Source organism: Tachyglossus aculeatus, chromosome 4, assembly GCF_015852505.1.
Source record: "Tachyglossus aculeatus isolate mTacAcu1 chromosome 4, mTacAcu1.pri, whole genome shotgun sequence".
NCBI classification, from domain to species: domain Eukaryota; kingdom Metazoa; phylum Chordata; class Mammalia; order Monotremata; family Tachyglossidae; genus Tachyglossus; species Tachyglossus aculeatus.
In genome coordinates, this window is record NC_052069.1 from 79,728,283 (window position 1) to 79,753,720 (window position 25,438).

Below are 25,438 nucleotides of genomic sequence, written 5' to 3' on the forward strand. Positions count from 1 at the left end.
ACACATATGTTGAAACACTATGCCGGTACCTATTTTCTGCTATTGTGTGCATTATGTACTGATCTCCTCAAATTCATACATAAAAGACCCAGAGACTGAGGCACCTCCAAATTGTTTTCCAATATGGCTAGGAAGGTGGAACAAAGGAAAGAGAACATATTTTTGAAGATGTACACACATACACCAGAAGTTAAGATGCAAATAAATTTATGGCCTTGTTTTCTTTTCTAAAAATATTAAGAAAAATTACAGTGAAATAAATTGCTTCATTTAAGTCAAGTTTATCAAAACTCCTAGTGCATATGTAGCTTTGCATGCCTGGTTTTCTAAAATACTTTAAAAAGTCAGAAAACAAATTTGAACTCAATTGGCAGTTTCTATTAGATATATTCACATACTTGAATGATCTACCTCAATGAAAAATATTTATTTTATAATGATAATATTCCCTATGACATTTATTGATGGAACAATATTCTTAGTTTCTGTTTCAGAAATAATGTTGTTTTCTTTTCTTTAAAGCATTCCAAAATCTTCCCATCTGATCCATATATGAGTTTTAAACTTAAGAGACGCTAAATGACTTACCCTAGGTCACAAAATTGCTCAGTAATGGAGCAAGATTAAGAACCCAGGTGTTCTAAATCCCTAGCCATTAAAAGGGCAATATGACACATTATATTTCAAAACCCAAAATAAAAATGAGGGAAAAAAGTTAATACTAATCTTTGATAAGATTTTAATTAATGATCTATAGTGCTAAATCACAAGTTTTATATATAGAGAGAGAGAAAGATAAACTTTGTCAACCTTAGTAAAACTGTATTTATTCCTGAAAGAAAACGAGGTCACATTTACTCCAGTATTCAGATAAACTTAATAGGCCTAATGTTTAGTTCTAAAGTTTGTTTTTGTTTTTAATATCATAGCACATGTTATACCCCCTGTGGAAAAAATACAATATTTGAAACTAATTACTTGATACACTTTAAGGACCTTTTGAGTTTGGTCAATAAATACTACAAAACTCAAATCTGATCATTAGCAATTGTGCCCAAACCACTTTTATTCATGGCATTGCTTGTAGTTTATCTGATCATAATCTGTAGGAAAAAGATGCTAGTAAAACCCAACATGAATACAACTGTTATAATATGTAAGTAAATTGAGATGTTTCTTAATATGAAGCTGGATTATACCTATAAGTAGGGCTCCAGAATTTTTCGTAACTTATTTGTGCTATTTCAAATTTTATCATTTGTGCTGCATAGTTATTTTCATCTGAAATAGTAACAACTTGATTTACAGATTTAACAAGTAGTGTTTTCATCTACACAGTCATTTCTCTTCTAGAATACGCCAGGTTCCATTATTTTCTCAAACATGTTTCCAGGGTAAATGGAAATTCTTAATGTAAATTTAATTGACAATTCATTTGTGAGTTGACAGACAAGTATTATTGACCCCAAGGCTTAAATGAAAAATAATTATGATAATAATAATAATAGTGATATTTATTAAGTGTTTACTTTATACCAAGATCTATACTAAGCACTGAGGTAGATACGAGATAATAGGATCAGACATAGTCCCTGTCCCTCATGGGGTTCACAGTCTAGAGGCAGGGGGGAATAGGTATTTAATCTCCATTTTGCAGACGAGGAAACTGAGGTACAAGTGACATTCCCAAGGTCATACAGCAAGCATGCGGTAAAGCCAAGACTAAAAACCAAGTCCTCTGACTCTCAGACTGATGCTCTTCCCACTAAGCAGTGCTAAGAAACTATTTATTAAATTGCATTTTCATAGAATCAATTGAAAATGGAAAACAGTTCATTGCATTACATTGCATACACAACTTGGCATTAAAACAAATATTCCAACCTCCTGATATAGCTTTGTTACAAAAATTATAGATAGTGCTTTATTTTGTCTCACCATAAAGTCTGTCTTCAGTTTAAGCCTTAAATCTCTTTTGTCTTTTCCATTGCATATGAACTATTATAATGATATCTACATTTCTGTGGACAGATTTCACAGTGCAAGGAGAGTTTAATTTTTGGAGTTGAATCTGGTTTGTCTTTAAATAATTAGAGAACTTCCAGTATTAGCTAGGCTAATAAAATAACTCAAACTCAACTAAGTGGGAGGCTCTCCACCATGTATACTGAATGAAAAATGAGGATAATCTTTAAAAGAAAATGATCACTCCACCCGAAAGTATCTGCAAAGCAAAACCAGTGTATCTTCCATCATGTACCTGATAACATGGTTAATACACTACAGTAACACAAAATATACTTAATATCATCATCAATGATATTTATGGAGTACTTACTGTGTGCAGAGCACTGAACTAAGATCTTGGGAGAATACAACAGAGTTGGTAGACATATTCCCTGCCCACAACATGTACAAAGTTCAGATGCATTAAAGAAAATCAAGGGTTCCAGGTTTGCTTGTTCACCCAATTTCTATTTCTCTGAAAGTTTTGCAATCTTTTGGGGAGCACCAAGTATCATTCCTCCACTGACCAACCAACCTGATAATAATAATTAATAACAACTATGGTATTTGTTAAGCACTTACTATGTGCCAGGCACTGATAAGACAGAGTATCCTGAGGCTTTGCTTCAAGTTAACTGTGTGCAGCTAAACATGTCGGTTATGTCAAATTGTTCTCTACATCAGGGAACAGATCTATTCCAAAATTAGAATGCCGCATAATGCAAATAAGGATACGTGCAAAAAGTTGGGAGGTCTCTGACGCCAACAGGACTCTGAATGACAACTGTAATGATAGAGCTCTACACAGATTAGATCCAGAGTTTTTGGGGCCAGGTCCTGCCCGAATATGTAAGCTTGATAAAGTTCAGGAGCCAATCTGTCCAAGCTATAACAATCCCAGAGGCTTAAGGGCAATTTCTCAAAGAGCCCCTTTTAATGACTATCTGGATATTCTAGGCTCACACGTACCACCAAGCAGTTTGAGCAGGTGTGCAATATGCACACGGCAGCAACTGATGGCACTTGAGAATTCTGGACATTGAAACACAAGTGCCATCACATATATTACACCAGACATGATGATCGCAAATGCACCATTCTGTGAACATGCACCGTGTTTGTGAACCTGGAGCATTTCTCCAGGGAGATTCTCTGACCCTCCCCCAACTTCCAACTATTATCAGAGCTACTGTTTTCCCTTCCCAGATTCTGGTGAATTTGCTCCTAAGCTGACGACTGTATGCTCCTCATGGACAAGGATTCCATTTGAATGCTGCATTGAACTTTCCCAAGAGCCTAGTATGTGCTCTGCCCATAGTTAGGGATCAGTAAACACCATTGCTTGATTAATTGATTTATTTACATCCCCTATTATTGAACTCAACAATTTTTTCTTTTTCCTACAAGAAAAGCTAAGGTTTTCACCACAAAAAGTAGCGTTGTTTTGATAGAAGTTGGGGTGCTGTCAGGTGAAAGTATTTGGAAGCCATTACACTAAGGGAAAATAACATCGAACATGGCAGCCAGAACTGACGTGGAGTGAGACCTACATTTCCTTGAGGCCCTGACACATTCTACTCCAAGGCAACCAAATGTGGAGGAATGTGACGACAACTTTACAAAAAATGTTTTTGTAAAGGTTGATGACGACTACCTACCTATATGAGAAATGAGGATAAAGGCATAAACAAATTTTTTCAACTAGAATCTTTAAAAACTACAAATTCAATTTTTTCTGTTTGCTTTTTAATGGTATTTGCTAAGAGTTTACTATATACCAGGCACTCTACTAAGCAGTAGATACAAGCTAATCAGGTTGGACACAGTCCATGTGCCAAAAGGAGCTCACAAACTGAAGTTAAGTGATTTACCCAATGTCAAACGGCAGGCAAGTGATGGAGCCGAGACTAGAACGTTAATTAGAATTAATGAGTTTAGTGTAACAATTCCTGAAGGAATGAAAAAATCATTTAAAAACTCTTTAGTTTTCATTCAAAATTTAATTATTTTATTTTTATAATCCCAAATTCCTTGTATTATCTGGGCAAAGAGGCTTGAAAATCCAATGTGATATTATAATAAGATTTTTCCAAAGTAATAATAATAATAATGAGGGCATTTGTTAAGCACTTACTATGTGCCAAGCACTGTTCTAAGCGCTGGGGGGGATACAAGATGATCAGGTTGTCCCACGTGGGGCTCACAGTCTTAATTCCCATTTTACAGATGAGATCACTGAGACCCAGAGTCGTTAAGTGACTTGCCCAAAGTCACACAGCTAACAAGTGGAGGAGCTGTAATCAGAACCCATGACCTCTGGCTCTCAAGCCCGTGCTCTTTCCACTGAGCCATGCTGCTTCTCTAATAATAGACTGCTCAGAAGTTGATTTTTAAAATACCTTCCTAATTCTTCCTCATTTCTTGTTTCTGATCTTTTTTTGAACTTGAGTCACATTATGGGGTTAGGTTATGAAGAAATAAAAAATGTCCATGATACCTATAGTGACGTTTTCAGGAATTCTTTAATAACCCAAATAATGGCCAAATTCAGTAAGGTTATATTAAATTATATATAAAGTGATTTATGGAGTTAGAAGGCAAAAGGCAGACTTTAGATAATCTAAAATGAAGTGTCCAGAAAAAAAACAAAAACAGAACGAAACAAACATTAGATGGCTGGATCGCAGCATGTCTTACTACATGATCCAGAAAGCAATAGGGTAGGTTGCCTACATTACCCAAAGTAGTTGTCTTTTCTGCCAGGGTGGAAAGTTACACTCATCTCTGGGGAAGAGCTGAGTGCGTATAATTACTCAGAGGCCAAACTTATCTCTGTTGGCTGCTCTCTGAAACTACCTGCATGTGTTTCTGCCAGGAGAATATCTGGCCTTTCTTTGTTCTGTGACCTGTGATGAGTTTTTCTCTCTCTGCTTAACTAATAACTGTGGTAAAATAGGTCAGAGACAAAGACTGCTCTTTTGGGATATGTGATTCCATCCCCTTTCCCAAGAAAAAGCTTTAACGTAAAGTGTATTTGTAGTCTGAGCCCAAGATGCACAGTTTCAAATTTGGATGGTTTTAACTAATGGATCCTTTTCTCCAAATGTAATATTGATTAAAAATTGGCCTTGGCTACTATTCTGCTGGGACTCCATTTCTGCCACGCTTACCAGAGCATTTGTAAAACTTTAGTTCGAACCTAGGCAGACTGTCTATTCACTTGATTCTCTGGATTGCATTTGGTGCAAGAGGGTTAATCAGTTCATATAAAAGTGCCCCATTCTCTTGAACCATGTGAACTTACAAAATCCCCATAACGCACAATTCAAAAAACATTTGGCATTGAGTCTATTTTAGTAGAATACCATACAAATGGACTACTAAAAATTTCACCCACAGTACTATGTTTCACTTCACTTCTCAATAAAAGTCACAAATACTGCTGCAAAATATTACATTCATTTTAAAATCCCTTCATGCTATTAATCCCATAATGTTGTATAAAATTTTGAAAGCTGATGTAGTGTGCAAAAAATTAGGTTTACTTCATGGGTTATAAATTAGTTAACATTTTTGTATCAAGAATGAAAAATATTCATCTTCCTGTAACAGAAAAGGGAACTATATTGTAATATTTGGAGTGTCTGTCTCCTGCTAGATTGTAAACTTTAAGAGGGAAGTGATCAAGTCTATTAACTTCTCTGTACTTTCCCAGTGCTTAATACCATGCGCTCTACAGAGTGAGCACTCTATAAATATTGATTTATACCCATCACTGGTAAGTATTTCTTAATACCAGGTGACAAAAATCAAACACCATTATTCATCATATTGAAATAAATTTGACACCATGAAACTTCAGTGTTCAAGAATTTCAAAAAAATTCAAGAATCCATCCACTAAAAGCAAATTGACAGTCTAGAATAGTGTCATTTTGCCATCCACTTTAGGTCATGGTGAAAATTGGTCTTTCTTAGCTCAAACTAAGATTGTTTTGTATATCAAAAGGAAAACAGTTCCCAAAGATACTAGTTCTCAATAAGCAGAATCTCAATAACTGCCTTTCTCCAATGAAATTCTCCTGGAACCATTGGCAGTAGTGTTCTAGTTATTTGAAGTACTGATGAAGGAAGCACAAGAAAGATAGCAATGTTATACATTTGAAATGACCTAAATCATGACAAGCTTCACAGATTAAAATTGCATCAGACACAAAAGGAAATTAGTAAAGCAAGGCCTCTGGGAGGCACGGGTGATTTAAGGTTCCACTAAACATTTCTCTAGTTCATAAACTAAAACATACTAAGGTTCCACTGTGTCACACACACATATTTATATACACACCTCAAAACACTTAAAACTCATTTTCACAGTAGAATCAACAGACATGGAGAGATAAATGACATCCCATAATCACCCTGTATTGAGCTAATATCTTTGTCAGAATGAAGTTTCTTAAGGATTTTCTCAATATTGCCATCTTGCTTCTTCAGGAAGATCTGCTGATTGTTCACAAGATCTGCCACACTAGTGGCATACCAGAGACAATTTTTGCCCTGGCTATTCCCATACTTAAAACTGGTAGCCAGCAGGACTCAAAGTATGTCAGACTAGAGCCAAAGATTGTTTTCTAGCTCCATCCATTGGCCATGGCTTGGAAGGAATATGTGCATAACCTCACACATGAAGATGTCCATTCAATCATATTTACTGAACACTTACTGTGTGCATACAGTGTTTTGACCCCAATTCACCCAGCTTGTATGAACGTGCCTGCATTGGGGCCAAGCTCTCCAATATCTCAGGTGGCAATACTCTAGGAGTCCCGACTCATTCACTCATTCATTCGTATTTATTGAGTGCTTACTGTGTGCAAAGCACTGTAGTAAGCACTTGGGAAGTACAAGCTGACTCCCTTGATAACCCCCAGGCTCATCTCACCCACGACTTTGGCAGCAGATGATGTGATGATGCTACCATGTTTATACAAGCACTTATCCTATCCTGCTATATCAGCCTCCTAGCTGACTTTCCTGTCTCCCCCCACTGCAGCCCATCTACTGCCTGGATCATTTTTCTATAAAAATGTTCAATCCATGTTTCCCCACTCCTCAATAATCTCCAGTGGTTGCCCATCCACTTCTGCATCAAACAGAAACTCCTTACAATCCATTTTAAAGCACTCATTCACTTTGGCCCTTCCTTACTGTTTCTCACCTACGACAAGTACCTCAACTTACTCACTCCTCTAATGCCAACCTACTCACTGTACATCAATCTCATCTATCTCTCCGCCAACCTCTCACCCCATCCTGCTTCTGGCCAGGAACACCCTCCCTCTTCATAGCCAACAACTATTCTCCCCCACCTTCAAAGCCTTATTGAAGGCACATCTCCTCCAAGAGGTCTAAGCCCTCTTTTCCTTTTCTCCCACTCCCTTCTGCGTTGCCCTGACTTGTTCCCTCTATTAATCCCCCGACAGCCCCACAGCACTTATATACATAGCATTGTGGGCAGGAAATGTAACTGTTATATTGTACTCTGCCCAGTGCTTAGAACAGTGCCCAACACAAAGAAGGCACTCAATAAACACAATTGAATGACTGACTGATTGTGAAGAACAGGACTGCCGCTTTCCTCAGTTTTGGAATGCAGGGTAAAATGAGATTAGCAGATGGGAAGGGTGTAAAGCAGGAGAGAGTGAGGTCACTGAGCTGTGCTGAGTGAATTCCCCAGGCAGCATTTCCCTAATGTTGAAAACTGTTGACTTATTAATCAATTTTTGTGACTGTTTCCCCAATTTGTCTCGAGATCTTTCTGTTCATACATCATTTCAAATTAGCTTGTCTTGCTCTATTACCCAGGTGCCCCCACTGAGGATTTTGTTTTGTACTTGTTTTCTAATTCTTATCAGCGTGGCTCAGTGGAAAGAGCACAGGCTTGGGAGTCAGAGGACAACAATCCCAGCTCCGCCACGGTTCGGCTGTGTGACTTTGGGCAAGTCACTTAACTTCTCTGCGCCTCAGTTACATCATCTGTAAAATGGGGATTAAGATTGCGAGCCCCACGTGGGACAACCTGATCACCTTGTATCCCCCCAGTGCTTAGAACAGTGCTTTGCACATAACGTTTAACAAATACCATCATTATTACTATTATTATCAGTACTTAGTACAACACTTTGAAAAAAGAAGGTGCTTGGTAAATACTGTTGATGATGGCCCTTTCATCATCATCATTATCATGATCAATAGTGTTCATTAAATGCTTAGTGTGCAGAAGACTGTATTAAGTGCTTGGGAAAGAACAATGCAACAAAGTTGGTAGGTACATTACCTGCTTCCATCAACCACATATATTAATCAATGAACTTATGCTCAACCTCAACACAGATATGCTGGTTGAGACACAGGGGGAGAATGAATGACAACACGATACCCAAATGCTGCCATATGGTTAACTAAAATTGGGAAACTGTAAACTCCTTATGGGCAGGAATCATGTCTACCAAATCTGTTGTATTGTACTTTCCCAAGTGCTAAGTCCTCTGATCACAGTAAGCACTCAATAAATTTAACTGATAGATTGAAACTGAAAGCAAAGAGGATGAATAAATATTTTAAGCAGCAGGTAAAACAAAGCCTCAAATCACACACTATTGCTGCTGAAAACTGGGAGTCAATTACAAAGGATCAACCAGCATGGAATACTGCAATCAAGAAAGGAGCACTTATTGGGTGCAAAACTAAATGATACTAAATGCTTGGGAAAGTACAGTACAGCAAAATTGGTAATCATGTTCTCTGCCCAGCAGGAAGCTTACAGCTTATTTTGTACAAGTTGATTAAAAAAAACTTCAAAAGACGAACAAACACAGGGCATTCTGTACTTTCAAAAAATCACTTCTCCATCAATCTTTGTAAAGACATCTAAATTAGAACATTGAGATGAAATTAGCTCCAATAAGAAGTTAACACACATGTATCAGTGTGTGTGCGTGTGTGTGTTTATCTTATAGATGTTATATATGGGTACATATGTGTAATTCATAGATATATGTATGGTATATATGTATATATGGATCTCTTTGCCAAGTGAGACCTTTTGTCTCTTATGCAACATAACTTTGATGCATATAGACTTCACATTCCAATAATTTCATATACAGTTTTCATTGATCCTTGCTTTTGCTTTCATCTAATTGATATGCACTTAACTGGAATAAACTGCTTCTCCCTCAATAAGTAAACTCTAAATACTCAAACTGTGGAACCAGACTTTAAGTTCCCTCTGGACTGTAAAATCCTTATGGGCAGTGAATGTGTCTACCCACTCTGGTGTATTGTACTTTCACAGGCACTTAGTACAGTGCTCTGCACACAGTAAATGCTCAATAGATACCTTAATTGATTGAGTGATATAACTGGTTTCACTTCATGCAAAATTGCATGCTGCAGTTGTTCGTAAGAAAATTATGGTGGGCAGAAGAATTGAACTTCTTAGCTTTCAGAATTAAAATGATGGATACAATAAACTGATAAATAGCTTCAAGAAAAGATTTATGTCTTTTGTGAAACTAGGGTATAACCCATTTTCAACAGAGCTATTCTTGCCAACACACTGATATGAAAAGGTCAAGCAATTAATCCTTCCTCTTCTTCTATATATAAACAACTGCACTGAAGCTCTCTTTATTCTCTGTTCCCAAACACTTCCTCAACTACAGACCTTTTCATCATTTACAAAGGGCACCTTATTCACTGTGACTCTCCACTAGGCATCACTGTTGTCCTTATTTATCCCGGAACATCAGCAGCTCTAAGAACTCAAAAGACAAGGGGTCAAGTCATCTATCATCTTTGGACCTATCATCTTTGCCACAATCTCCCCATCTTGCTAAAACAATACTGCTGATATTCTCTCTACGGAATGCTTGAAAGCTGTCTAAAATAAATACTTAAAAGCTTGCAATCACTTCCTCTCAAAATTCAGTTTCAGGCCCAAACTCTCCTCTGATACTGGGACTCTAGTTCTGCTTCTATATTCTATATTCTACTTGATATGCCAAAAATATTACTCCATCCCATCTCCTTCTTACATATTCTTCTATTCCTTTCCTCACTCACTGTTTCTGTACCTATGTAAAAGAACTTCCTACTCAAGGTCCTCTTACCCACTACCCTGAAAAACTGCACATTTTGTGGTAAAATCACATCTACCATTCAGCTCAATTCTGATTTTCCAAGTTCCTGAGGGTTCAGCAAAGTGACTCTGGTAGTCACAGAGGAGAAAACCACATTGTTCTCTAGACTGTGAGCTTCTGGTGGACATGAAATGTGTCTTCCAACCCAGTTCTATTCTCTACCAAGTGCTTAGTACAGTGGTCTACGAAGGGAGCTACTAGTTTTCTCCCTCTTCAACTTTTTCTATATGAAAAGATATTTAACCTGCTAAAAACATGGCATAGGTTTCCTAGCCCAGGAAGTATGTACCTTTAAATATTGTTTATAGATGATAAAATTTGAAAATGGTGGTGCCAGAATGCAGTTAGTGCTCAAAAGATACTATTGACTGATTTCTCCCTTTTTTTTTTCCATTAGATGAAGGCACATGCCAGCTTCACTACCTGGAGATAGCAGTTTGCCCTTCCCCACATTTCATTTTCTCCCAACAAGCAATTTAGCCACTTAGAGGATTATTGCAAAGAATGCAGAGGAGTGGCAGCCTCTGTTAGAGATCTGCTTATTATCTGTGTAATTCTCTCCTTATGAAAATAATATTTTTATACAGTGCAAAATCTGAGATCCTTTAAATCAAATGAATCTTCCCATAATGTGCAACCTATATAATTGTGAAGCCATTGTTAACAAAAATATATATTTAATATTAAGAAGCCAATATTCCTAAGATCTTGGGTTACTAGATTTAGCATTTTTTCAATTTTCAACATTAAAATATGGCTTTTATATATGAATGTGTATTTATGCCCCATCTTTATGTAAATAACTAATGCATAAATCATGTAAAGATATCTGAATGTATGACTACATAGATGCATATTAACCACACTCCCGCAAAACACAGTTAACTTTTGAATTTAAGAGAGTTTCTATAAAGACTGGGACTTTCAAGAGAAAAGTAATTTTACATTCATTACCACACACTTTGGTCTCACACTCTGTCACATACCCTGTCCCGCTTTTGTACAATCATATACCTTGCTCTGCTTCCCATTTAGGTCAACTAATGGTGCCTACTCAGTAAATCCCCTGGAAACAAGCTGCACTGGTTGCGGGGGGCCATGGTGGGGGGAACAAAAACAACCCTGGACTTTGACAATCCCAGACTAGCTGTTTGGAAAGCATAAGCCTATGACTACTTAAAGTCTCAACCGCAAGAGCTCACTGTCCATGACCTCCTTGAGGGCAGAGATCATGTCTACCAGTTCTATGGTACTCTTCCAAGTGCCTAGTACAGTCCTTTGAAATTGGTACACACTCAATACATACCACTGACTGATTGATTGATTGGGGAAGAGAAGGAGAGCAGTAGAGACAAAGACGCCTGTGTTGCCAGTTTGAAGAGTTGCTTCTATAATCAGATATTTTCTCGGAGCCCACTGTTTTCAGATACAAAATAATTCCCAAACTTCCCCTCCATTTCACATCAACAACTATTTGTTTTTGCACACATATTTGCACATATGCATATTTACAATATAAATGTATTTACATAAAGAAAACTGGACAGTTCAAAATTAAATGAGATACAGAATAAATGTGCTATTAATTGAAAACAAAACTTTACAAACCAAGTGAACACAGGTTACCATAGCTTTCATCATGAATGCTACTTTTATCAATTTGTGTCAAAAATAAAATTACATTGGATTTAATATGTTTAATAGTGATAGGGTAAAAATGTTATTTATAGGGTGATTTGGTTAGCTGTGAAGACTGAGTTTGTTTAAAAACTATACATAATTATGTTCTTAAATACTAGCATACATTCTTATTCCTTTTGTAGCTTCAATTTACACTGTTTTTTCAATACATAATTAACAGTTTGGGTTTGGTTCCTCAATAAGACAAGAAAATTTACACTTTAAAATATAGCCCAAATTGGAGTAGAGGGAATCAGGGAATAATTGTGTGTAGGCACACATACACCCCACCACCAGCCACCCCTCCCAAGGCCCCAAGGAACAATTACAATAATACTAACAAAAATGAGCTAAAGTTATTAAGCCGACTAATTTGTATTCCTATTGCAAACTACTTTCTCTAATCAAGGCTAGAAAAAATAGCGCAGAAAACTAATCTAAAAGAGCTCTTTAAACTAAAAATTTCACACCAACATGAAAAAATGAGGTACAACAAGCACACACTCATTACAAAAGCATGAAATGCAATGCCTTTAGAGTTTCATGCTTTCAGGTGGTTTTCCAAACCCTAACAAACCTGTCTCAGATTGGAGTTTCTTTTTCGGCAATGGTTTGTCATCAGTTATTGTACCATTCGCCTGTTTCTGCTGGTCCTCCCATGTAACTTCTAGCATAAACCAAAAGAAATCAGAACTTGTCAGAAATGAAGTAACTTATGAACAAAATACCTACCAACATTTAGGGGAGGTAATTCAAACATATCTCAGCTTAATTTCAGTTTCATTTAAATTTAAATACATAAAAAAGAAAATCTTAATTTTCAAATAATCTCCTAAACACTTTGACTGCATTTGGCTACAGTTATCATTCTGAATAGAGACGATTCAGTGTTTATAGCATAAAGATGTCTATGATTTATTTTCAAAGTTTGATGCATTTAATCTATTAGGTACCTCGTTACTGCTTCAATTTCCAAAAATAAATGGAAAAAACACTAACAAAATTTGTTTGCTTACATAACCAACATTTAAAATAAAACAGGAACACATTTAAAGACACAAAATATTCACTTGACAATTTCTTTTAAAGCATTTATTAGCATAGATTGTTCATATTACATTTGAAAGTAGAATAAATACATTTTCATTATAAAGAATAATCTCTGAATCTACATTAAAATGTTAGTGCATTAGTAACTCCAATAACCCAATTAATGGAAAAAATAAAATGCTAACCCTGAGGTTAATGACTTTTCAAATGAACTTAATATCCATGAAACAATGAAAATTTTAGCATAAATGGAAAAGGCACTTCCAGAACATTCTGCTTAATACAGTGCTCTGCAGACAATAAGTGATCAATAAATACCATCGATTGTTAGATTTCATATAGATGTTAGTTCAAAGATTTGCGATTTTGGATACACTCGACTAAAGGCCACACCACTCCTCTCCACACTTTGGAAATGCAGCGCAATTGACCTGAAATCAAACTGCCAAAGACAATCAAGATCTAGAATTCTATAAGTCACATAATTGAACTAGAAAGGACTTTCTAGCAGTAATGTGCATTTGGATATTTTCTATGCATATGAATATTTTTTATTTGCATATTCTATTCTTCGCCCTGCTTACAAATGTTGGAAATAATGCTTTGTCTGTCTCCATTCTACTATCAACTCTGTAAGTTCATCACTGGTCTGACGCATGGAATAGAAGCTACCCCATCTCTTGCTCTTCCCTTCTGCAGCTGGAGGATGAGATAATTGATATTCCAATACCAAAAGGACCACTTGGGCCTGCTGCAACTCTGGGATTATTATTATTATCATTATTATTATATCATTATAATAATGATAACGGTATTGTGCCAGGCACTGTTGTCAGTTGTTACCAGTTGCCAAGGAGGCTGTAACTCTTTCTCTAGCCACAGTGCTATATTGGGAGCAGCATGGCTTAGTGGAAAGAGCACAGCCTTGGGAGTCAGAGGACATGGGTTCTAATCCCAGTTCCACCACTTGTCTGCTTTGTGACCTTGGGAAAGCCACTTAATTTCTCTCAGCCTCAGTTACATCATCTGTAAAAATGGGGATAAAGACCGGGAGCCCCATGTGGGACAACCTGATTACCTTGTATCCTTCCCAGCTCTTAGAATAGTGGTTGGCATATAATAAGCGCTTAACAACTACCATCATTATTATTATTATTATTATTATTGTCTCATTCTACTTATCATTCCCACTTTCTTTTATATTGTTTTGGTGTTTAGATTGATATTTCTCTCTTCATAGGTCTGTCCTCCACTTCCCCTCATTTTTGGACTGTAAACCCTCTTGGTGGGCAAGGGATCACATCTAATTCTTAGTATTTTTTTTCCCAGGAGTAATGTAGTGCTTTGCATTTAGTTGACCTGAGAGGACCTAGCATGTTCTAGGTCCTTTTAAAAATATGGAAATCAACAACAAGTAACAGTATAATAGAGAAGCAGCATGGCTCAGTGGAAAGAGCATGGGCTTAGGAGTCAGAGGTCATGGGTTCAAATCCTGGCTCAGCCATTGTCAGCGGTGTGACTTTGGGCAAGTCACTTAACTTCTCTGTGCCTCAATTACCTCATCTGTAAAATAGGGATTAAGATTGTAAACCCCACGTGGGACAACAAGGTCACCTTGTAACCTCCCCAGCACTTAGAACAGTGCTTTGCACAAAGTGCTTAATAAATGCCATTATTATTATTATTATCATCATCATCATCATCATCATCATATCTGACATAATCCCTGTCTCCATAGGACTTAAAGTTTCACGGGGAGGAAGAGCAAGTATTTAATCCCCATTTTACAGAAGAGAAAACTGAGGCAAAGAGCAGTTAAGTGACTTACCCAAGATCATATAAAAGACAAGGGACGGAGCCAGGATTCAGTGGCAGAGATGCCCTCCACTGCTACTCAGCTCCCCATTAATCAACCAATGGTATTTATTGAGCACTTACTATGTGCAGAGTACTGTGCTAAGCATTTGGGAAATCACACTAAAATACAATTCACCCAACTTGTTTACCTGTGGGCTCCAGTTCCCTAAACTCTCCTCACCTCTCCTACTCTGAGAATCACAGGCCCCAGGATCTAAGATATGAGAGGATGGAGGCGACTCACCAGAGCAGACGGCCACAGAAGGTCAGGTGAAGTATCAAACCCAGGCTGTACCAGCCTCTTTGGGTGTCCTTCACCCTCCCACCTAGATCTCCTGAAAACCTAACAATTTCCCAATCTCCATCAGAGGAGTCCAGAGTCAAGGAAACTGGGGATAAAGGGCACACTAAAGTAGATCTTGGTATGGATGGGAATATTGGTTAGTGAACAGAGCATGGTGAAAGTAGTAATAGGAATTATAGCATTAATAATAATAATGATGGTATTTGCCAACTGCTCACTATGTGCCAAGCACTGTTCTAAGCACTGGGGTAGAAACAAGGTAAACAGGTTGTCCCACATGGGGCTCACAGTCTTAATTCCCATTTTACAGATGAGGTAACAGACACAGAGAAATGAAGTGACTTGCCCAAAGTCACACAGCTGACAAGTGAAGGGGCCAGGATTAGAACCCATGACCTCTGACTCCCAAGCCCATGCTCTTTTTACTAAGCCATGCTGCTTCTCAATGGTTCTCAGTAGAATTTATTGAACATCCACTGGGTATATGATACTGGACTAAGCACTTCGAAGTACAAAACTGGCACATTCCCTGCCCCTAAGGAGCTGAACATTGTAATGGGGCTGGGAAGTTCTGACTCCACAGTTCCACGATTTCCCCATCTTCCCATGACTACCTTCAACTCCACTTCCTTACTTCCTGTTCCAATTTAGGAAAATGATAATTTTGGAGAAAGGAATGAATTTGCAATTGTCAGTGGACTAGAACAGTATACAGGAAGTTGTTCTACTCCCTGGGTCCCCAGTAGTGGACGATTTGTGGTTTGGAATTAGATCTTGTCCCCAATTCCATATTCTCATCATTCCACAGTTTGGGAGCTAGGGAAATTGGAGCTAGTCACTTTACACCCCCTATAGAACTTAGGAGAGGATAGAATGATGCTCATCTCTTGTCCCAGTAGCTAACTGGCTGAAAACAAGGAGTCATTCCCTAAGGATTGCACAAAACTGTGTGCAGTCATACCTATGATACTGGCCTAATAATATGATTATGGAGAATCATGTCTGTCCAACTTACTACTGTGAAGTGGCTTATACACTGGGAACAGTAAAAGTGAGAGAATTGTTCTTTGTGTTCAAAGATGCAAGTGCTGATGGTGAGTTAACATCTACGTACATGAAACACTGAAAGAGAGCTCTTGCTTGCACAGTATGCCCATGAAAATACGGTGGTTGAACTTTCTGTCTCCTCACCATTTGGAGTGAATATTCCTTCTCTGATTTGTGCTGCTTGCACACAAACGGTGCTGTCAAATGGTAGTCAATCAATCAGTCGTATTTACTGAATCCTTACTGCGTGCAAAGCAGACAACAAGGGGTCACACTGGGGCTGAATGTGTTTCCCATGACTTCTGCTTAGAATCAGGAAGAGGATGAGAGAAATGTGTGCTCCGCAACTAGCAGTTATTTTTGTAGTAGTGGTGATGGGCCATGATAAGTTAACTGCCTACTCTCACCCAATATCCCTGTGGTCAGGGGCATACATTGAAAGATAGCTGGGAGAAGTATCCCAGAACAGGAGAACTCTGAGAAACTTTATTAGCAGTAGCTAAGGCTGTGCCCTTATCCAATTTTTTTTTCCATTTTGAGGGTGACTTTAAAGTGGTTTTGGAGAGACGGAGGGAAAGGGGAGTGGTCTTGTCCTCTCTCTTGTGAAAGCCAGGTAAAGGGCAAAAAACAAACCATACATAAATATTATCCACACACACACACACACACACACACACACACACACACACACACACTGTGTACTTTGCACAACTAGGTGGGCAGGATAGCTTTCAGAAAAATCTTGGAAATATGAGTGATTCTTTTCATTCAACTGTGATACATTTTAAAAATATGTACTAACTTCCTAGATTACCCTTAGAACTGTTTAAAGATTATAATATTGGTTCTCTTGATAGCATAGTGAGGACAGTTTCCAAAAGTATTTACTGATAATCTCTAAACATTCCTCTATCATTTTCCTATGTTACTCAGTAGAAAATACAAAAAGAAATATGAATCGACCTAGGAATCATCATCAACTATATTTATTAAGAAACAGTGTGGCTGACTGGAAAGACTATGGGCCAGGAGTCAGAGAACCTGGGCTGTAATCCTGGCTCCACCACTGGTCTGCTGAGTGACCTTGGGCAAGTCACTTAACTTCTCTCTGCCTCAGTTACCTCATCTGTAAAATGGGGATTCAGACTGTAAACCTTATGTGGGATATGGACTGAGTCTGACCTGGTTATGTTGTATCTACTCCAGTGCTTAGTACAGTGCCTGACACATATTGTACATCATTCATTTATATTAATGTCTGACTCCCACATAGACTGTAAGTCTGTTGTTGGCAGGGAGGGTATTTGCCAACTCTGTTGTATACTCTCCCAAGCACTTAGTACAGTGCTCTGGATGTAGTAAGTGTTCAATAAGTAGCACTGATGATGATAGTAAGAGCTTAATAAATACCATATTTAAAAAATAGTCCAAACAGAGATGACTGTTGGTTACATGACTGCAGGTCATCAATTAGTATCCATCATCTAGCTAAGGCCTGAGAAGGTGGCCAACCCAGGGAAAAATGGAACAATGGCAAGAAGCTGGGGAGAAGCCAGACTTTCCACACTGGGGTTTTTAATCACCCCTACTACTTTATCTACCCTAAGCTCCCCAAGACTCCTTTAGGGCCGGGAACACATCTCCCAACTCTGTTATACTGTACTCCCCCAAGTGCTTAGTACAGTGCTCTGCACACAGTAAGCACTCAGTAAATACCATTGATTAATTGCTTCCCTCAGCTACTGTGGCTCCTGTCTACCCACAGAGAGTTAGGTATTATCTCAAGATGATATATTATAAAGGTTTGAAACCTTTTGGAGTGACTGGTTAACAAGCTGGGAGAATGGGCCATGGGGGTGTTATTTAAAACTGCTACGGGTACTTCAAGATCATATGCAGATAAGATGTGGCATGTCCATTGTTGGGTAGGGACCGTCTCTATATGTTGCCGATTTGTACTTCCCAATTGCTTAGTACAGTGCTCTGCACACAGCAAGCGCTCATTAATACTATTGAATGAATGAATGACTATAGCAATAGTGTGAAATCCAATTTAAAGCATCAATACACAGCAAACCATGATAATTAAAGTCCTACTTAGAGAATTCTCATCCTTATTGTATTGCCATGTTATACTGACTTAATAGTATGACTATTTTTTGGTTGTTTCTTAATCTGGGAATATTTCTCTACAAATTTCTGAATCATTTGCAGTACAAAATAATTAATTTATGAAGACAAAGTTGATTAGTAAAAAGCAAGAAAACCCAATCAATTCTACTCTAAGGAACTTTTAGGCCTTTCACTACATTGGAAAAGTAATGCTCAAAAGCAAAATAGTAGTTTGTTTACATCTTCCCTTTTTAATTTGCATTACAATGGTAATGAAACTATGTTACAGAACCTAGATCAAAACTCTCACAATTTCAATATTCAATCAGTGGTATTTATGTGCAGGGCACTGTCCTAAGCACTTGGGAGAATATGATACAATACAGATGGTAAACATGTTCCCTGCCCATAAGGAGCTTACAGTTTATAAGCAGAGACAGACATTAAAATAAATTGTGGTTATGTACATAAGACAGCTTTACTGTTTCCAGTATTATTTCCCTCAACAAATTCCACAACCTCTATAAAACTCATATTTTCTTCCTAATGCCCTGTAATGTATCTCCATGATGATTTCCCATCATCTATATTTTGTCCCATCAGTTAGAAGGATCATTACCAAGTTGTATAGTGCCACTCAGAAGCAGTGTGGCTTAGTGGAAAGAGCACGGGCTTAGGAGTCAGAGGTCATGGGTTCTAATCCCTGCTCTGCCACTTGTCAGCTGTGTGGCTTTGGGCAAGTCACTTAACTCCTCTGTGCCTCAGTTACCTCATCTGTAAAATGGGGATTAAGAGAGTGAGCCCTACGTGGGACAACCTGATAACCTTGTATCTACCCCAGCTCTTAGAACAGTACTTGGCACATAGTAAGCACTTAAATACCATCATTATTACTATTATTATTATTATTATTACCTAGAACATCTCATTTTCCTTCACCCTTTCCCGGGCAGCAACCTTGTGTCTACACTAAATTTCTTATTGTTCTTTTCATTCAATTACTTTGTATTGCCAATTTATTGCTTTAAAAATGGTCAAAATTCACTGTCCTCAATCAAGTTGTAACTGACAATAGATTTAGGTTGGTAATTTTTCTCTTCTTCTTGCCCCCAAAATCATGAATATGTAACTTTGAGTATGATAAAGAACAGACAACATTATCTTAAATGTACAACACAGTGTGATAAACATTTGGGCATTAAAGCAATGGTCAATTCCCACTTAGAGACCAATCATTCAGTTTAAAAATCATAGCTTTCAATATTAACATCTATCTACCTAAGAATAAGCAGGAGAAACAAAATTTATTAATTTTGCTATACCATCCTCATTTACTGTCATTTCTTTTATAGTATATCTTTTTGCACAATTTGAATATAAGATGGTAGAAGTATTAAGGAACTTTCTTCACACAACATGAGTATGTTCTGGGTAAAACATAAACCAAAAGTTCATAAAAGTAGGGCTAAAGTAGGAAAAAAATGGTTGTGTATATGTGAGCTTTTGCCATAGCATTACTCTACTCAATCACAGTACTTTTTGTTTCTTTGTGTTCTTGTAACTCAACAAGTATTTAATAGAGTAAAATAATCATGAGTAAGGCCATAAACAATTTGCTTAGTAATAATAATAATAATTATAAAAATCAAGGCATTTGTTAAGCGCTTACTATGTGCTAGGCACTGTACTAAGTGCTGGGGGAGATACAAGGTAATCAGGTTGCCCCACATGGGGCTTACAGTCTCAATCCCCATTTTACAGATGAGGTAATTGAGTCACAGAGAAGTGAAGTGACATGTCCAAGGTCATACAACAGAAATAATGATGGCTTTCGTTAAGCGCTAAGTGCCAAGCACTGTTCTAAGTGCTGGGAAGGATACAAGGTAATCAGGGTGTCCCATATGGGGCTCACAGTCTTAATCCCCATTTTATAGATGAGGTAACTGAGGCACAGAGAAGTTAAGTGACTTGCCCAAAGAGCCGGAATTAGAACCCATGACCTCTGACTCCCAAGCCTGTGCTCTTTCCACTGAGCAACACTGTGGCTCTACACAAGTGGTGGAGCCAGGACTAGAACTCATGACAATGTGACTTCCGGCTCCATGCTCTATCCACTAAGTCACACTGCTTCATGTGGAGAAAGCAAAAAAAGGAATTGGATTGAAAACTGCCCAGGAGATATCTTTGAACAAGCTCCTTAGCTGCTGATTTACAATGAATAAACAGTGAGCATTACACATTTTGCCATAACACAGGGTACTGTGTTATGAGCCCGTTGTTGGGTAGGGACCACCTCTATACGTTGCCGACTTGTACTTCCCAAGCACTTAGTACAGTGCTCTGCCCACAGTAAGTGCTCAATAAATATGATTGAATGAATGAATGAAATATATTGAGAGTCTTCTAAGGAAACTCTAGTAGGTGTTACGAACCCCTTATAAAAGAAGTAGGAGACTGAACTCTTAATGTTAAGGTGTGCACAATCTAAAGGAAGGAGGGAAAAATAATTAAAAAAAAAAACTAATGACAGCTGAATGGAAATAAACTTAATGTTACGAGGGCTTTTGGAAGAAATTGGAGGACCTGGATGGAAGGAAGATATTTGTGGAAGTTGTGGGCAGGGAATGTGCCCATTTATTGTTGTACTCTCCTGAATACTTAGTACAGTGCTCTGCACACTGTGAGTACTCACTAAATATGATTGAATGAATGAATGGTAATTATTGGTAATTATGAATAGTTACCATAATTATGGTAATCAAGCACTTAGTACAGTGCACTGCACACAGTAAGCACTCAATAAATATGATTAAATACAATTGAATGAATAATAATGATGATAATGATAATAATAATGATAATATCAATGATAATATAATTATAGTGGTATTCATTAAACCGATAATATGGGCCAGTCATTGAAAAAGTACTGGGATACATAAAATGTAACAGAAGGTCAGACAGAGTCCCTGGCCCACAAGAGACTCACTAAGGGAGAGGGAGAACAGGTCCTGACTGCCTCTCTTACAAGATAAGGAAACTGAGGCACAAGAAGGTTAAGTGACTTGCCCAAACTCAAACAACAGGCAAGTGGCGGAGTCAAGATTAGAGTGTGCTGATTCTCAGACCTGTGATCCTTTCACTAGACCAAGCTGCTCCTTGAGTCTAAGGGCTGAAGTGGTGCAGAAGGGCTGACATGGCATCTGCAGGATACAATGTGGGCAAATTCTAATCTAATATAGTGTGATTAATCGGGGTAGACACCCTGGAGGAGGGAGATACAACATCAGAATAGCCACCAGAAGCAGCATGTCTAATGGATAGTGCACAGGCCTAGGAGTTAAAAGGAACTGGATTCTAATCCTGATCTGCCACTTGTCTGTTGTGCGACCTTGGGCAAGCCACTTAACTTCTCTGTGCCTCAGGTCCCTCATCTGTCAAATGGGGATTGAGACTGTGAGCCTCATGTGGGACAACGTGATTACCCTGTCTCTACCCCAGTGCTTAGAACAGCGCTTAAATACCATTATTATTATTATTATTATTATTACTATTATTATTATTATTACTACCCCAGCACTTAGAACAGTGCTTGGCACATAGTAAGTGCTTAACAAATACCAGAATCATTATTATAATTATTACCTACCCTAGAGCTTAGTACCATGCCTGGTATATGGTGAACACTCCACATACACTATACAAAAAAGCTTCAAATAAATTGTCCAGTTACCTAGGCCTTGTGAGGTCACAATTCCTGCACTAGGAAGAAGAAATAGGATGGGGTTAGTATAATCCATGAGATAAACAGTAACAAAGTTTAAACAGAATGTCTATCAAGTGGACACAGTGGCAGGTTAACCACTTCTCGAAGACTGAAGATCATCTCCTGAACTTTGAAGTCACTCCCCTAAACCATCAACACCAGTTTCTTCAAATGCAAAGAATTATAATACAGAGTCAGTGACTTGCATATATATATGTGTGTGTATATTCAATTCAACATTCAATTATATTTAATTCTACTGTTTGTGAATTTTCTATTTCTGTCTCTCCCATTATTCATTCATTCATTCAATCGTATTTATTGAACATTTACTGTGTGCAGAGCACTGTACTAAGCGTTTGGGAGAGTACAATACAACAATAAACAGACTCATTTTCCCTGCCCACAACAAGCTTACAGTTTAGAGATATAAGCTTCTTGTGGTCAGGGTACATACCTTGTGCATCTATTTGTAATAATAATAGTGGTATTTGTTAAATGCTTACTAGTACTTAACACTGTACTAAACCCTAGGATAGATACATGATAGCCAGGTTGGACACAATTCCCTTCTTACATGAGGCTTATAGTCTAAATGGGATAGAGAACAGGCATTGCATGCCCATTTTACAGATGAGAAAACTGAGGCAGAGAAAAGTGAAGTGACTTTCCCAAGGTCACACAGCAATCAAATGGAAAAGCCAGGATTAGAGCCCCGGTCCTCTGACTTGCAGGCCCGGCCTCTTTCCACTAGACCAGTAAGATGAACTGGGCTTTCAAAAGCCCCAAGCTCTGTTCTTCGGACCCATCACCCGTGCTCTATAAATTATGAACCTTGATACAAGTGTAGAAGTTCAAGTCATCTTTATGAATCAGGGAATGGAGATTTAAGCCTCTACTCATTAGGTATCAGCTTTAATTCCTGGAAGTTTGTGTGGGAGTGGGGGAGAGAGACAGAGAGAGACAGAGAGAGAGAGAATGTGTGTGTGTGTGTGTGTGTGTGTGTGTGTGTGTGTGTGTGTGTGTGTGTGTGTGTGCGCCCATCTCACTAAACTGCAAACTCCTTGTGGGCAGTGAATGTGTCTACCATCTCTGCTATATTGTACTCTCCCAAGCACTTATTACAGTGCTCCGCACACACTAAGCACTCAAGAAATATGATTGATTGATTTATATAAACATATGCGTGTCCATTGGCCAACAGTTTTACCCTCCAGGGCTTTGCCCAGGCTGTTAAATATTTCAATGAGGAAACTGACTGATGTCCATTGACAGAATTTTGTGGAGAAGTGAGACAGGAATCTGGTAGTGGAAATAACAAAGTGGAAAAAAAGGGGTTTAACACCCGTACGATAAAAGTCGGGGACCCGTTTTTGGAATGGACAACCAAGCTCTTATTTTGAGTATTGATGTCTGCTATTTCTCCTCAAGATAACTTATCCAAATGTTACACTGACTTTCAAGGGTGGCTGATTCTGAATTACTTCACTTCTGATAGCATAGTGTAAACTGTACCAGACCGTATGCTTTCTGTGGGTAGGGAACATGTTCACCAACTCTATTGTACTCTCCCAAGACCTTAGTACAGTGATCTGTACACAGTAAGTGCTCAATAAATTCCATTGATGATGATTGATAATAGAGGATAGGAAAAACCCCACTTTAAGTGCTCAATAAATGTCATCAATCATTACGACACAGAAAATTCCTAAGTGAGACATGGTGGGGGCAGGAGGATTTCCAAGAGTAATTGCCACAGTCAAAGACTCAGATCTTCTTGGTTCTGGTTTCTAGGTATGTCATGACATTTAAATATTTTACATCTTATATCTCTGTTCTCACAGCCATGCTTGGATGTGGAAGTCAGCACTACAGAAATGTTTTTTGGTTGGGGGAAATCACCTGAAAAAATTTAAGTTTTCAACATTACTGACTTTTGAATTCTGAAATATTTCACAAGGCAAGATCACTAACTGTCTTGTCACTTATATCTTTAGATAAATTAAATTAACTAATCTGATTGCCCGGGACCCTATGGCAAGCAAAGGATTTCTGCAGTCAAAGATTGGACGTTCAATTCTCTAAGAATTAGTAATAGTCTGAAAAGAAAGAGCAGCTCCGCAGTCAAATGAATAACTAGAGATTTTACAAGGTTCAGAAGACCACTCTGCACATTTTACTATGTAGCACCAGTAAAAGTCAAGAAAAAAATCAAGTGTTAAGCTTTCAGCTATCCCAAAGTAAGAAAGATCATGCCTGCTACTCTGATAACTTGAGTATAATCTAATGATCAGTCCCCTACATAATTCTATCCATATAGGACAAATATATACTGATTATATTCACATTCCATATGATTAAAAATAAATGGCAGGTGTTGTACACTCATCATAGCAAGATAATTCAAGTCTAGTAGATGTAGTAAAATTCAATTCAGAAATAGAAAATGAAAAGTTAAGAACATTCCTTCTAAATTTAAGCCATAAAGCACATATATAACAAAATAAGGATATCTAAGTTATAAGCATCCAGTTAATCACTAATAACTTGCCTTTTTTCTCATTAACAGGTGGGCTTTGCTGTTTTTCCTCATTATCTTTATGATATCAAAAACAGACAGTAGTGATTAATAAATTAAGTCTATCAATAGCCTGAATAACAAAGGAGGCACTCCACAAAAGATAACACATGATAGGAAAATGAAATACATGCATTAACCTTGATCTTTTACACAAATCCAGGGAAGATTGTTCACACCCCACCACTATAGATAAGGTGAAAATTCTAAAATAACTAATTGTAATGGAAAGGACACAACTTATTAGTTTACTTAGAATAAGTAGTTGTGCCATTTTCATAGATATTTTGAAACATAAAAATGCTAATATAAAGGTTTAAGCTAATAAACACAATCTTCCTTATGATTTATTTTCCCCTGGTAGTTTTTCTTTATTACATTTCATTATAGTTACTAAATATAAGCAGATGTGATTAAATTTTTAGACTAACAACCTTAATCTTAAGAGCAGCAGAAAAAAGGCCAACCTCACTAGGAAAATATAACTCCACACACTACAAATAAATCCTTATATAACTGGGCAGGCATGTGTGTAACACACACAGATATGAGTAAGCCAGAAAAATCTAATTGCACAACTAACAAAATTATAATGATTTCCCATGAAGTTTTCTAAGATGAGCACAGGGCTGCCATCCTACAAGTTGTTTTGTGGTTTTTTTTGAGGTACTCAATATGTAATGAGAATGGCATACTGGTTCAATTAACCAATCATGCCATATATGAACTTGCCTGTCCCATCCACAGGTGTACTCTTGTGATTGTCCTCATTAGCTTCATGATATTAAAAACAGACAACAGTTGTTACTAATTGCTTGGATAACTGACTTCAAC

The 25,438-nt window shown here is 37.7% G+C and overlaps 1 protein-coding gene across 45 annotated transcripts in view; it reads right to left on the minus strand.

Moving 5' to 3' along the window:
* The window catches only part of RIMS2 (regulating synaptic membrane exocytosis 2), a 748,658-nt gene that overhangs the window by 219,071 nt on the left and 504,149 nt on the right, over positions 1-25,438 (minus strand). For 17 of the 45 annotated variants that reach the window (XM_038744877.1, XM_038744871.1, XM_038744884.1 and 14 more), the window contains one exon: positions 12,468-12,557. The exons of the other annotated variants lie outside the window; for them this stretch is intronic. In XM_038744877.1, the coding sequence (XP_038600805.1) occupies positions 12,468-12,557 (90 nt within the window). The remainder of the gene's footprint in view (positions 1-12,467; positions 12,558-25,438) is intronic. 45 annotated transcript variants of the gene reach the window in all.